Below are 16240 nucleotides of genomic sequence, written 5' to 3' on the forward strand. Positions count from 1 at the left end.
AAAAAAATTGGCCAGCGGCTGAATCTAGTTCATGATCCAATCCCTGTCCTATAACCTGATGTGAGAGAGAAGCAGCCAGAAAGGGTTTGAGACATAACCGGTGTGGTCCAGTGTGGAACTGCATGACAGTGTTATGTGTGTAACCAGCGTCACAGAGATTACCCCATCTTGTAAAATCAGTGGTTTGTCTGCGTCTCACGGCTGATGATATTAGCATGTCTAGGAATGGGAGGGAACTTCAAAAGAAAAATGGAAACTCAAAACAGGAGTCCATCCAGTCAGTGAGAATGAAAGTTATGCTTTTTTTCTCTCCTGAAAACAAGTTGGAATTTTTTTTTTAATAAAAAAAGTTAACAGTCAACTTAACTCCTGGACATCCTCAAAACAAACAAAAAATTAGGCCATTATTCACATAAAGAATGAGTAGGCATTTAGACAAATAATGTGTTGGTTGATCTAGGCCTAGTTGAAAACTACTTAAAAAGTGCTGAATCATTTAAAACAGGAAGACCAAGGAGTTTATCCTATGTTGTCATGCAGACAGAGTGAAAGAAAGAGAGAGGGGGGAGACTTAATTGAACCTTATCAGTAGAGTGGAGCCCCCAATCCCTCCCCACTCCTGTCTCCTCCTACATTAGGACCACTCTCACCCCCCTCCCACCCTCCCCACTCCTGTCTCCTCCTACACTAGGACCTCTCACCCCCCTCCCTCCCTCCCACTCCTGTCTCCTCCTACACTAGGACCTCTCACCCCCCTCCCTCCCTCCCACTCCTGTCTCCTCCTACACTAGGACCTCTCCCACCCCCTTCCCTCCCCACTCCTGTCTCCTCCTACACTAGGACCACTCTCACCCCCTTCCCTCCCCACTCCTGTCTCCTCCTACACTAGGACCACTCTCACCCCCCTCCCTCCCTCCCCCTCCTGTCTCCTCCTACACTAGGACCTCTCCCACCCCCCTCCCTCCCACTCCTGTCTCCTCCTACACTAGGACCTCTCCCACCCCCTTCCCTCCCCACTCCTGTCTCCTCCTACACTAGGACCACTCTCACCCCCCTCCCTCCCCACTCCTGTCTCCTCCTACACTAGGACCTCTCACCCCCCTCCCTCCCCACTCCTGTCTCCTCCTACACTAGGACCACTCTCACCCCCCTCCCGCCCTCCCCACTCCTGTCTCCTCCTACACTAGGACCTCTCACCCCCCTCCCTCCCTCCCACTCCTGTCTCCTCCTACACTAGGACCTCTCACCCCCCTCCCTCCCTCCCACTCCTGTCTCCTCCTACACTAGGACCTCTCCCACCCCCCTCCCTCCTCCCCACTCCTGTCTCCTCCTACACTAGGACCTCTCACCCCCCTCCCTCCCTCCCCACTCCTGTCTCCTCCTACACTAGGACCACTCTCACCCCCCTCCCTCCCTCCCCCTCCTGTCTCCTCCTACACTAGGACCTCTCCCACCCCCCTCCCTCCCACTCCTGTCTCCTCCTACACTAGGACCACTCCCACCCCCCTCCCTCCCTCCCCCTCCTGTCTCCTCCTACACTAGGACCTCTCCCACCCCCCTCCTGTCTCCTCCTACACTAGAACCTCTCATGCAGCTTTGCTAAGGGATGCTTTCTAAGGTGTGTGTGTGTGTGTGTGTGTGTGTGTGTGTGTGTGTGTGTGTGTGTGTGTGTGTGTGTGTGTGTGTGTGTGAAGGCGTCTGTGTGGGGGGTATGTATTTTCGTGGCCAAGGAGGAGCGACAAGCAACAAGTCTGGGGGCCTGTGCACTGGTCTCTATGGAGATGAGGTGTGTCCTGTGTGTTTGTAGAACAAACAATGGTACCTGATGAGGGGGAGGACGGCTAGTGTGTGTGTGTGTGTGTAAGGTGGTGACCATATCATATACACTGTGGGAATGGGAAAAGGAAGTGGTGGCTCAGTGTTTCTTCCAAGGATGCCCTTTGAAGAGGCATTACGCGGGGCCAACCTACCCGGATTAATAGGGATTACCACTGTAGAGTTGGGTTTAACAATTCAAATGCAAAGGAAATGTGATTATTGTCATGCAATTCTATTCTAAAAAGCTCCTATACACCAGAAACCAAGGTATACAGAAGAACACAAAGTTTAGGCCTCCTCAAGGTTTGGAAGTGTTGGCTAAAAGTAACACACGGAAGAAAAATATGAAAGTGCAGGAAATGGCTCGGGTCTACATTCAGGATGAAGCCTCTGAAAGCTATTAGCATAGCGGTTACCCATTGGCACAGTCACCTCTGACATCACATTTCCCAGCATGCACCACTCAGGTGGGGTGTCATTAGAGCAGCTCATCCTTCTATATTTACTGTCTCCGCGTGGCTAACAGACCGTCTGAGATAGACAGACTCTCTCACAGAGTCCTCTCTCGATAAACAATTCCAAATGTGTCCCTCAAAAGCATCAGATGTGGAAAATCCACCGTACCTAGCCGGGGGCAGGGGCAAGGTAGGGACTAACAGGGCAGGAGGAGCGAAGGAAGAGGCAACCTACTGTGTAGTAGGACTAGGCTGTGTCCGTCCAGGCATCTCTCTCTAGTCCTGCAGACAGACCAATCACCAACCAGTACCAACGTTTGGTTGTTTTATGGCTTTTGAACGGATGTCACTTATTCTAGGTCCATCCATTTGAATACTTTTCTCTACACACCTTTTTACATTCTGAAAACACAATATTAGGTGGCATTAAAAAAGACAGTTTGCCTGAATATTTACCTCCACAAGTTCAAAAAGTTTATTTGCGGTAACTTCAATCTGTCTATGTGTTGATAAAATCAACATAACCTAAGTATGTTATATTTTCATGTTCTCTTCTCTTCCCAGCTCTCTCTCTCTCACACACACAAAACTGGTTGGACCATGCTGTTGCCTTATGCACTTTTTTTCCTCTCCCTCTGTCCCTCCCTCCCTCCTCCCTCCCCTGTCTAGCTCCAGTGAGCAACAAGTGCTGCCTGTGAGTACCACCCCCTCCCCTTCCCCCTCCAACCTCCAGAAGCTATCTCAAATCCTCAGCCTGCGAGCAACTGCCAGCTGACAAAACTGTTTAGTCAGCATGAAAGACAGGGAGGGAGGGAGCGATGTGGGGCTAGACGAGAGAAAGAGAGAGAGAGAGAGATGTAGAGACACAGCAAGGAGGCAGAAAAGGGAGGAGGAAAAGGGTGAGAGAGAGCAAGAGCGGGAGACGTTCTTACTGCGCACTCTCCATTCAGCCTCCCTTTTTCCTCTCCATCTCCCCCTCTCTCTCGACATAGCGTTAACCCTTTCCTCTCCGAGACAGCCAACACAGTTTAGAGATGGCTGCTCGTAGAGGCTAAAAGTAACACTCAAACCACAGCTAGGAAGACAATCCACTCCATGGAAGGAGTATTTTGTGAGTAAACAGAGGACAATGGAACCGTATAAAGATTCCCCTACCTCCACTACAACTCAAATAAAGTATTGTAAACACAACAACAAGACTTAAAACTTGATGTCTCATCCATACGATGGAGCGAGTTGCTTGGAAACAGGCTGACTTAGGAGAGGAGGGGACAACTCTGGAGAGCGGAGCCATTGTTCTTCCACTTCCTCCATCTCTTCCCCCACCACTTCGGAGAGGAGGCAGTTTCACTTCCTGTCTCCCCCATGCTTCACCCCTCCTCACCCCAGGTGCTGCTGCAGCCTCCATTTTCTAGCCTCTCCCTCTCCTCTCCTCTCCCCTCCCCCTTGTGGCATTCTTTCACATCAGTGGCACAGCCGTCAAGTTAGACTTTGAACCCGAGGTAAATACCTGCTTTATTTGCAGCCTGTGCTGGAGGCTGGTGGTGGCCTGTGTGGTTGGGAAGGGTGTATGTTGGTGGTGGTGTGTGGGGGGGGGGGGTGTGTGGGGGACAACATGTATAGTGACAACTCAGAGCTGTGCAGAGGGATAAAGGACACGTAGGGCTCTGCACTGAGACAGGGCTCCCGCTCTCCCTGCAGCTTATCAGTTAGACCCTGAACACACCCTGTGAGATGGATGACTTGGCCAATATTAACAACACACTTCTGTGGGCCGAGGAGAAAGAGGAGAACTATAGGACAATAAAGGTTCTACTTGGTTGTTATGGCAAGCGATGCTGGTAAAATAGGTCAGTCATTTCCCATAACAAATAAAAACATCCATTCATCCAACCAAGATCATGTTCACCAATGTAGGACGGATGGCATGGATTTTCTAGTAGTTGGTTGAAGGAGTTGTCCTGGCAGCAATCAATTCATCCAAATGTTTCCCGAATCCAACAACGTGATGCAATAGTACCTTGAGAGACAGGCCCCTAAACATTAGGACCTACTTTGCACATTAACTGTGCAGCCAAGTGTCGCCTATAAAAAGCCAGTGGTATTAATCTAGATTTGGGGCTTCTACAACAAATGTGTGACTGTGCCTACAAATATCATTGAGCCTCACCACTAGGCCTATATTTACACTGGGTCCTAGACCACAGCCAGGATAAAGGGGGCTAACTATGGACTCACCCCAGGGACATGTTGTAATGTCTACTGTTAAGGTCCCTCCGTGTTTGTTTGTTAGTTGCAGCTTACATTCACACACCTGTAAACTCCATCCCTTACTCGGTCCCAATGAAAACCTCAGTTTAAAGCAGCCTACGTGCACACAATGTAAGCACTGACACTGTCCTACTTAGCTGTTCCGTCCACTTCTCAAATTTCCGCCATCTCACTTGGCTGTGTTACCGCATCCTCATCAAAGCACCCACACGTACCTTGAGCCTCATTCCATCAAGACATCAATAATGTTGGGTATGCAGCACATATTACGAGATGCAATACAGCACATATTACAAGATGCAATACAGCATATGTAGCCTAAATGAAATGTGTGCATTCTCATTTTTAAACAAGGAGTCAATGCTTAGTAACAACTGCATAATCAAAGAGGAAAATGTAACTAAGCTACCCCCCCCCAAATAAAATACAAAATAAACATGTTATGAATTACTTCAATTTGCCATGTAGCATTTAGGAGTAACATACATTTGAGGTTGTGAGTCCTGAGCAAGGAAGGTTCAGGAGGAGGAGGGGTGAGGTGACACAGCGAGGCCGAACCCCAAGCTTGGATTCCATTTTGGAAACCATCTTCCTCAGGTTCCCTCTTTCCTCCCTCCTCTTACATCTACAAGTAGAGTCCCTATGTCCCCTCCACGCCCCGCCGGCCGCGGGATGGAACCTAATCTTATCTAAAAAAGGCGGGTTAAAAATAGCCCTGGGAGCCAAAGGGGAGCCAAAGGGCCAGCCCATCTGTACCCTTGGGGAAACCACAACCCATCTCCATCAGGAAGAGAGGTAAGAAGAAGTGTCTTCAGTGTGTTCTGGGTGGTTCGCCCCATACATCCCCCTCCTATTCCATTGATTTAGCCTCAGTGAACAACAACCGGTTAACAGCTAAATGAGAGGCGAGAAAGACGAGGGGGAGCCAGTGAGGACCTAATACCAATGCCCTGCATTGTTGAAGGGACTTGCCTGTCGGCTTGCCATCAGGGGACACTGTGTTTAAGTCGGTGTCTTTAGAGGATGGACGGGGTCTTATTAGGCTAAATGGCAGGCTAATGAGAGCATAAGGGACCCAAGGGGGTTGAAGGCTCTTAATTACCTCCCTCAGCATCCTCGTCTGGCCCAAACCTCAATGGGAGGAACGTTGATCAACTGACTTTTCGTCAAAGAACATTTAAGATTAAATTATTCTCCTTTTAGTTCATCCAAACTCCTAACAACTTGTGTTCTCATTTTAGTGATGCTACAGAATGCCCGTTTCACATCTGGACATAATCAAATGTTTAGTTGAAGGCTTAATCATTCCCTTGAGTAGCATGCTTGTTTCAATTATTTTACCAGCCCATATATAATGACATTGTTATTATTAAAACCATTTAGGCCTAAGACAAAACAAACAAACAAAAATCGTTACATTAAAGACATTAAAGACATAGGCTTGGCTATGTTTTCACTATCACATCGAATTGCAGAGACGAAACAACACATGATAGCAGGAAGTCAAACAATCGCCGTTTCTAACTAGGAGAGTAAGACAGAGAGTAAGATCAACCAACAACTTAAACCAGAAATATCCATTTAGACTTCTGAGGTGTGTAACTAGGCTACAACTGTCCACATCATATTAAATTAAACATCATTTTTGCACTCAGAGCATCCCACATCAAGAATTGAAAACTGTTCACAGTGACTTCCTTGGATAAACTGAGACCCATAGCTAGTCTATTTTGTCAACACACTAGAGTCATGAGTACCAATAATGCAGTGGATTTGGAGACCTTGTGGAGGGTGGAGAGCTGAGGACATACAAAGGGGACATCCTCTACTAAAGTGTGGTTCCATGTTGATCAACTATCTCTAGGCTCAGATTAAATTGTTCATCATTTATTTATTCAACCACATCATTAGTATAATGTCCTCCAAACAGAGCATGGTCATTTGAGCGATGATTACATTATTATTCCAAAAAAACTCAACTGTCTTCTTGGCAGTGGAAGAGCATCTTCCTTTTATCAAGTCTGCTATTTCATATCCATGCCCTCACTTTACTATGACTGCAGGGCCTAAACCAGGACAGGCTCATCTTCATCTTTCTGTACCGCAGAAAAACGACTTTTTAAAAACAAATGTTATGTCTCTTGCCTATATTAAGCCCCCCTCAATACATGATACACTTTAAGAAATAAAGTCAATTGATGCATCCTGCTTACCCCACCCCCACATCACCATCGTCCATTTAACCTTTCAGTAGCCTATTTCTTCATCTCAAACTCACCTAACATCTTTGTTAGAGAGTACTGAATTGGATGGTGAATTTCCCTACAGCGAAATGACTGCGTTTGATCCGGCTGTCGCCGTAGGCCTACTCGTCTACAGTGTAGAATTTCGTAATGGAATGCGAACTGCTCATCCGGATCGGGACTCTCCTCCCTGTCTCCTTCCAAGTGGTCAGAGAGCTCGAGAGAAGAGGAACATCGACCAGCAAGCTCCAAAACCGTGTTGCTTCTATTTTCAAACCACCGACAAAATAGTCGACAGTGCAAATAATCAACAGGTCATCTCTCCATCACCAGACAACATGGTGTAAACAAAACAACAATGTAGACACAAAGTTACACTTTTACCCAATGCTGTTCTATGCGCACAGCAGTCGACGAGACCAAAGGGACGAAGGAAAAAAAGAAGAAAAATGCCTAGCAACCATTATCTAACCAGGTCGCGCTACGTTGCAGTTCCCCAAGAGAGTGAAACGCATCAATTCATCACTTTTGAGCGTCTAAAAGAGCTAAAAATAAAAATACCCATGAATGATCCCAAATAAACACTGTACACATCAACCATGCATTTTGCATCATTCTCGTTGTAGATGATGCTAAATAAATGTTCATAAAGTCGATTATAATAATTAAAGAGTGTAAAAAAAAAGAGAGAAATACTGATAGAGGTGTTTATTCTCGTAATGATGAATGAGGAAAACTATAGACTGGTAGGATAACACGCTTCATGATGAGTAGGAAGAACTGCTTCGGTTTATTTAATAAATAATTAAGGATAGAATCGTGTCGAATCATTGAATTGTAACATTTTAACATACAGACTACTGTTGAAAAACAAATAAGTTTCGTAAACGTCTCGGCAAGGTCAAAATGTAGCTAGCTATACCGACACATGGCCACTAAGCTGTAGCTAGGCTTCGATCAAAGTGCACTGAAGATATGGATGCTCGAGTGCAGCAACAGGCGGCTAGTTAGCTAGCAGACTTTGAACCTCCTCGAGCCCCCATCATTAAAAACACTTTACCGAGGGGGGAAGTCACAACTCCAACAATTGCTGTTGATTTGAAGAGGGAACGAGTAGCTAACTAAACCTCGCTGGTTCAAAATAATAATATAAGGAAGAGACATTCCACCGCTCAGGCGTTTTAAACGTGGATGAGCATCAGGTCCTTAGCGAAAGTAGGAAGCAAATGGGAGTTGCGAAAACTATCCTATCCACATCTCTTTCCGAACTTTAACAACTTTATGTCACAACAACTGTAAACTTCGCCAAACACTCAATTAACATCGCATATCGACTAAAGCAGACAAATAAGGCAGACTTAAGAGAATAAGCCGAGGAGCTAGGTACTTACGTTCGACTTTGTTGGGGTTGGGCTGCTTGCGCCGAGACATACTGATGATGGTGAATGGTGATGATGGGCTAAGAAAAAAAAAGAAGCTGCAAAGTTGTTCCGGAGAGGAATCAAAATGGCGTTACTGAGGATGTGCAAAGTTAGACAACTTTGTTCCCCCCTCTTTCTTCCAAATTCCTAAAGAGGAAGAAAGAGTTGAGAGACGAGAGGAAAACACTTATTTCGCTTTCCTCTCTGGCCGTCCCCAAAGCGCTGCTCTCTCCTCTCCCCTAAACCTGATAAGTAAGACGCATCACGTGTTGCTCCTGCTAGTCTCCAAGGGGACGTGTTACTGAGGCTGCTGCCACTAGACTTGAGCCAGTAAGCATCTCTACAGGAGGGGTCTCAAAAGAGCAAAACGTTTTATCGAGCGGCGTGGTACCAATGACTGCGTGGTACCCTCAACATAAAACTCTGAGAGAGGAAGTCCACGCGGAGGAAACTCAAGCCCTTTAAAGTTATAGAACTTGGTTGTTGATCTACATTTACACACCTATCATTTAAAAATGAGTGTGATTGATTAAATTATGTTTAAGTAGATACAGGACGCAGTGATGGATTCACAAGCAACCAATATTTAACTAGTTTCAATAGTTGCATTTAGTTTCAACTGGTGCCTGCGTACTCCCACATTCCTCCAAGCCCTCATCTCTGGATACAGACCCCTCCCCGCGCCTATGCTCATCAACCACTGGCCGAGAAGCATTTCCCTCCCCTCTATGCAACTCAGCTGGTAGGAGCCTGCGCAGCCCTGATTCACACTGTCTGGGCCACATTGAGATGGAATCAGATATTTGGCTACATTACTAGTATTTCCAGTATTTCCAACTTTTCTAGCATTTTGCATAATTATTATATCTAAGTTAGTCTAGACAAAATACTTTCATTAAGGACAAATGCACTGAAGAGTAAATGTCATATTTTGGTGGGTGTGACTTGATAAGGACAACAATGGAGTTGGAAAGAGCACAAACAGATCTGGGACCAGGCTAAGACGATAGGCCTAGCCCAAAGAGAGATTAGTCATTGATTAGATCCAACCTAAACTTAATTTGATTAGCAGTGTCATGTGTGACAATCATCACCATGTTTGGTCACACCACCATATTTGCGCCCCAACTCTCCTCCATAATTGCCAAAGAAAAAGTGACGCTTTAGGAACGTTAATAAGGATGCTACATGGGCTGTCATTTGTTGACATCACATTATTCTCAGAAACACTTTGCAATTTGATCTGAATATTGATCACTAAACATTCTAGTAAAGCTAAACTCTCTAGGCTTTGCATCCAGGTATGCCCAATAAACCCAACTGAATGGAAAAGACGGGCACCAAATAAAATAAGGAAATTAGATGGTGCTTATATTTCCTATAAGGCATACAGCTAGATCTACACTATGGCATGGGACATGGACTCATCTCAGTAGACCACTTTTGAGGTCTTAAAACATCTAGCATACATCTAATTTTGGGAGTGAGAGCTTATTTGTATATCTAAAATCACAGAAGATACCTAACATATTTCACAAGGCTAAGTAAAAGAAAGATGGTCATTAGGGAGCTGTCGATTTTAGGCTAAAATGTTTATGTTACACATAATGTGCATCAATTTTGGTTTATAAAAAAATATGCTGACACACACACATCTGCAGTGCCATTCACTTACCTGAAGGAACTACTCACAGTATCAGCCTCATGAGCCTGAGATGAATAGTATTTACATTACACCACAAATCCAATCAATTGTTTTCTTTCAAATTCAAATCAAACTATTGACAAACAATTAGCACATTTAGTTTCAAGTTGCTGAGCATGCTTGCCTGATTCACAAACATGTTGGCTTTCCCCTAGTGTGATATCACTCTTTGTTATCAAGTGCTTGCATGCTAAAAAAAAAAAAAAAACATTTATACATCTAGGCTGCGCAAACGTTATGGTCTTCCATTAAAACACTCAAATGGGCATTTTAAAAAGAAACCCAATTTCATCACTTTAACTTTCAACAGACTGTAGCCTACATGGTGGTCAAAAAAGTAGTTTGTGTGCGCGCGCAGCGCATATTTTAGTTGGCAAAAGTGGCAGGGTGCCCATAGAGATCCCAATAAATGACCGATTCTGAGTGTGCCTTTCTGCTGTCACAAAACACAGCAAAATGAGTGTGATCTTATTTATTGAACGTAACCAAGGCTTCAACCCCGTTGCTAAGGAACAACCATCCCTACTTCGACAACAACAAAAGGGTGGATTCCATCGTGTGTGAGGCGGCCACAGCATCGCACATTCTGTAAAACAAGTTCCAGACGGGTCTGAGCCGCCCGCGAGCGTATATCTGCAAAAGAGACGAACAAGTTGATAACACTCGACGCATATGGGTCACCATGTTTGAACTTGAAGAACCAGGCTATTTAACGCCGGCCTACAAACTATAATTACACTGTATTTGACTATACACCTGTTGGTTGTTTGGGGGATGACAAGTACATGCTGCACTTACTCAATTGGCTGTGAACTGTCTGCCAGTTTCTTTTTTCCACCTATAGGGCCTATTTAACAGTTTACAACTTTTTAGTATTTTTTTTACACATTGTAGATGTGTTCTAGAAATGTACTTTGTGCTTAAAGAAAGTGTATGAATTACAGTAATTCGAGTTGTTAAACTAAGATGTTGCCCTGGCTGGCTCCAGCATGTGCTTGGAAGAAAAGTGCATAGATAAGGAAGGACAGGGGGAGTGGTGAAAAACCGGTTTCAGTTGGTGACAGGACAGATGACTTGTAGGTAACAGTTGTTTTCATTGCAGCCTGCATGGCACTGAAGCTGCACAGAGAGTAGGGCAACTTGTAAATGCTCTCTTTATAACTTGCAGATTCGGATACTGTGTTCCAAGGCGCAATATGCACAAACAAATGGTGTGCAAGCACTTATTTGTGGCAGTTTGATTACACATAAATCACAATTTGGTTATGTCTATAATATCCCTGAGCCCAGAGAGAACGGTTACTGATTGAAGTGCATAGTCTACCTTAGTGGCAATTCATAAAAGAGCTTGGATGGAAGACATGGAAATTATACCCAGGAAAGGCGAAGAGAATAACAACAATTATAAGGGGCCACAAGTGCAAGAATGTCCTCTCCCTCTAACATCTCTTGTTAGGATTTTGTAGAAATGACAGGTCGTGCAATAGAGCTTGACTCACTCTTCCATGGAAGTCTCTTTGCCAACAGATGTTTTTTCAAAAACATTTCAAGAACTCTGATTTAATCCCATTGATTGAATTACATCCACTACTCTACCCTGCACCTTAGACTGCTGCCCTATGTACAGTACATAGTCATTGAACAATGGAAACTTTAATCATGTTTACATACTGTTTTACTACTTTATATGTACAGTGCCTTGGGAAAGTATTCAGACCTCTTGACTTTTTCCACATTTTGTTAGGTTACAGCCTTATTCTAAAATTGATTAAAAAAAAAATTCTTCCATCATCAGTCTACACACAATACCCCATAATGACAAAGCAAAAATAGGTTTTTAGAATTTTTTACTACTAAAAAAATACTGAAATATAACATTTACATAAGTACTTTGTTGAAGATCCTTTGGCAGTGAATACAGCCTAGAGTCTTCTTGGGTATGACTCTACAAGCTTGGCACACCTGTATTTGGTGAGTTTCTCCCATTCTTCTCTGCAGATCCTCTCAAGCTCTGTCAGGTGGAATGGGGAGCGTTGCTGCACATCTATTTTCAGGTCTCTCCAGTGATGTTTGATCACGTTTAAGTCTGGGCTCTGGCTGGGCCACTCAAGGACATTCAGAGACTTGTCCCAAAGCCATTCCTGCGTTGTCTTGGCTGTGTGCTTAGGGTCGTTGTCCTGTTGGAAGGTGAATGTTCTCCCCAGTCTGATGTCCTTAGAGCTCCGGAGCAGGTTTTCATCAAGGATCTCTCTGTACTTAGCTCCATTCATCTTTGCCTCGATCCTGACTAGTCTCCAATTCCCTGCCGCCGAAAAACATCCCCACAGCATGATTCTTCCATCACCATGCTTCATCGTAGGGATGGTGCGAGGTTTCCTCCAGATGTGACGCTTGGCATTCAGGCCAAAGAGTTCAATCTTGGTTTCATCCATTGGTGTAAAATACTTAAGTAAAAATTCTTTAAAGTAGTACTTAAGTCGTTTTTTGGGGTATCTGTACTTAACTTTACTATTTATATTTTTGACAACTTTTACTTTTACTTCACTACATTCCTGAAGCAAATTATGTACTTTTACTCCATACATTTTCCCTGACACCCAAACGTACTCGTCACATTTTGAATACTTAGCAGGACAGGAAAATGGTCTAATTCACACACTTATCAAGAGAACATCCCTGGTCATCCCTACTGCCTCTGATCTGGTGGACTCACTAAACACATGCTTCGTACAGTAAATGGTGTCTGAGTGTTGGAGCGTGCCCCTGGCTATCCGTAAATGAATAAAACAACAAAATGTGGCCGTTTGCTTTACTTAATATAAGGAATTTGAATTGATTTATACTTTTACTTTTGATACTTAAGTATATTTTAGCGATGACATTTACCTTTGATACTTAAGTATATTTAAAACCAAATACTTTTAGACTTTTACTCAAGTAGTTTTTTACTGGGTGACTTTCACTTTTACTTGAGTCATTTTCTATTAAGGTATCTTTACTTTTACTCAAGTATGACAATTGGGTACTTTTTCCACCACTGGTTTCATCAGACCAGAGAATCATCTTGTTTCTCATGGTATGAGAGTCTTTAGGTGCCTTTTGGCAAACTCCAAACAGACTGTCATGTGTCTTTTACTGAGGAGTGGCATCCGTCTGGCCACTCTACCATAAAGGCCTGATTGGTGGAGTGCTGCAGAGATGGTTGTCCTTCTGGAAGGTTCTCCCATCTCCACAGATGAACTCTAGATGTCTGTCAGAGAGACCACCGGGTTCTTAGTCACCTCCCTGATAAAGGTCCTTCTCCCCCGATTGCTCAGTTTGGCCGGGCGGCCGGCTCTAAGAAGAGTCTTGGTGGTTTCAAACTTCTTCCATTTAAGAATGATGGAGGACACTGTGTTCTTGGTGACCTTCAATGCTGCAGAAATGTTTTGGTACCCTTCCCGAGATCTGTGCCTCGACACAATCCTGTCTCGGAGCTCTACGGACAATTGCTTCGACCTCATGGCTTGGTTTTTGCTCTGACATGCACTGTCAACTGTGGGATCTTATATAGACAGGTGTGTCCCTTTCCAAATCATGTCCAATCAATTGAATTTACCACAGGTGGACTCCAATCAAGTTGTAGAAACATCTCAAAGTGTCAAGGGGTCTGAATACTTTCAGAAGGCACTGTATATAGTGTATTCTAGCCATGGCTCATCCTCTATAACTACTGATGTACACACTTTTTCTATTCATATACTGTCCATACTGTCTATACACACCCTTCACATAAATATACACTGCTCAAAAAAATAAAGGGAACACTAAAATAACACATCCTAGATTTGAATGAATGAAATAATCTTATTAAATACTTTTTTCTTTACATAGTTGAATGTGCTGACAACAAAATCACACAAAAATAATCAATGGAAATCCAATTTATCAACCCATGGAGGTCTGGATTTGGAGCCACACTCAAAATTAAAGTGGAAAACCACACTACAGGCTGATCCAACTTTGATGTAACGTCCTTAAAACAAGTCAAAATGAGGCTCAGTAGTGTGTGTGGCCTCCACGTGCCTGTATGACCTCCCTACAACACCTGGGCATGCTCCTGATGAGGTGGCGGATGGTCTCCTGAGGGATCTCCTCCCAGACCTGGACTAAAGCATCCGTCAACTCCTGGACAGTCTGTGGTGCAACGTGGCGTTGGTGGATGGAGCGAGACATGATGTCCCAGATGTGCTCAATTGGATTCAGCTCTGGGGAACGGGCGGGCCAGTCCATAGCATCAATGCCTTCCTCTTGTAGGAACTGCTGACACACTCCAGCCACATGAGGTCTAGCATTGTCTTGCATTAGGAGGAACCCAGGGCCAACCGCACCAGCATATGGTCTCACAAGGGGTCTGAGGATCTCATCTCGGTACCTAATGGCAGTCAGGCTACCTCTGGCGAGCACATGGAGGGCTGTGCGGCCCCCCAAAGAAATGCCACCCCACACCATGACTGACCCACTGCCAAACCAGTCATGCTGGAGGATGTTGCAGGCAGCAGGACGTTCTCCACGGCATCTCCAGATTCTGTCACGTCTGTCACATGTGCTCAGTGTGAACCTGCTTTCATCTGTGAAGAGCACAGGGCGCTAGTGGCGAATTTGCCAATCTTGGTGTTCCCTGGCAAATGCCGAACGTTCTGCACGGTGTTGGGCTGTAAGCACAAACCCCACCTGTGGACGTCGGGCCCTCATACCACCCTCATGGAGTCTGTTTCTGACCGTTTGAGCAGACACATGCACATTTGTGGCCTGCTGGAGGTCATTTTGCAGGGCTCTGGCAGTGCTCCTCCTGCTCCTCCTTGCACAAAGGCGGAGGTAGCGGTCCTGCTGCTGGGTTGTTGCCCTCCTACGGCCTCCTCCACGTCTCCTGATGTACTGGCCTGTCTCCTGGTAGCGCCTCCATGCTCTGGACACTACGCTGACAGACACTGCAAACCTTCTTGCCACAGCTCGCATTGATGTGCCATCCTGGATGAGCTGCACTACCTGAGCCACTTGTGTGGGTTGTAGACTCCGTCTCATGCTACCACTAGAGTGAAAGCACCGCCAGCATTCAAAAGTGACCAAAACATCAGCCAGGAAGCATAGGAACTGAGAAGTGGTCTGTGGTCACCACCTGCAGAACCACTCCTTTATTGGGGGTGTCTTGCTAATTGCCTATAATTTCCACCTGTTGTCTATTCAATTTGCACAACAGCATGTGAAATGTATTGTCAATCAGTGTTGCTTCCTAAGTGGACAGTTTGATTTCACAGAAGTGTGATTGACTTGGAGTTACATTGTGTTGCTTAAGTGTTCCCTTTATTTTTTTGAGCAGTGTATATTTATTTATATTCTGGTCTCTGATATGTATTTATATTCCGGACTCTGACATGTATTTATATTCGGGACTCTGACATGTATTTATATTCTGGACTCTGACATGTATTTATATTCCGTCTCTGACATGTATTTACATTCTGGACTCTGACATGTATTTATATTCCGGACTCTGACATGTATTTATATTCCGGACTCTGACAAGTATTTATATTCCGGACTCTGACATGTATTTATATTCCATCTCTTATATTTATTTATATTCCGGACTCTGACATTTATTTATATTCCATCTCTTATATTTATTTATATTCCGGACTCTGACATGTATTTATATTCCGGACTCTGACATTTATTTATATTCCGAACTCTGATATTTATTTATGTTCCGGACTCTGATATTTATTTATATTCCATCTCTTATATTTATTTATATTCTGGACTCTGACATGTATTTATATTCCGGACTCTGACATTTATTTATATTCCGAACTCTGATATTTATTTATGTTCCGGACTCTGATATTTATTTATATTCCGGACTCTGATATGTATTTATATTCTGGACTCAGACATGTATTTATATTCCGAACTCTGATATTTATTTATGTTCCGGACTCTGATATTTATTTATATTCCGGACTCTGATATTGCTCATTCTGATATGTCTTAATCTCTTGTTATTTCGTTCTTCTTCTTTCTTAAAAATGTTGTTTTTTTACATTCGGATTATGTGTCTATTGTTTTGTATTGCGAGATATTGCTGCACTGTTGGAGCTAGAATCATAAGCATTTCACTGCACCTGCGATAACATCTGCAAAGCTGTGAACACGACCAATAAACTTTGATTTGATTTGATCCATGAATAGAAGTATTCTAATATAATCTAACCAACCAGGAACTAGGTGACAATGTAATTTTTATGTTTCTTGTTAGCTTGGTTTCTACTGGTTGAAGAGGTTTAC

At 44.1% G+C, this 16240-nt stretch overlaps 1 protein-coding gene across 4 annotated transcripts in view; it reads right to left on the bottom strand.

The window, feature by feature from the left end:
* Positions 1–8841, bottom strand: part of LOC115150721 (ras-responsive element-binding protein 1) — a 66182-nt gene extending 57341 nt beyond the window's left edge. For 3 of the 4 annotated variants that reach the window (XM_029694279.1, XM_029694299.1, XM_029694308.1), the window contains exon 1: positions 8179–8841. In XM_029694279.1, the coding sequence (XP_029550139.1) occupies positions 8179–8218 (40 nt within the window). In that variant the 5' untranslated portion in view covers positions 8219–8841. The remainder of the gene's footprint in view (positions 1–8178) is intronic. The other variant, XM_029694288.1, reaches the window with a different exon arrangement.
* Positions 8842–16240: the final 7399 nt, after the last annotated feature.

This window comes from Salmo trutta, chromosome 2 (assembly GCF_901001165.1).
Source record: "Salmo trutta chromosome 2, fSalTru1.1, whole genome shotgun sequence".
In the NCBI taxonomy this organism is placed as follows: domain Eukaryota; kingdom Metazoa; phylum Chordata; class Actinopteri; order Salmoniformes; family Salmonidae; genus Salmo; species Salmo trutta.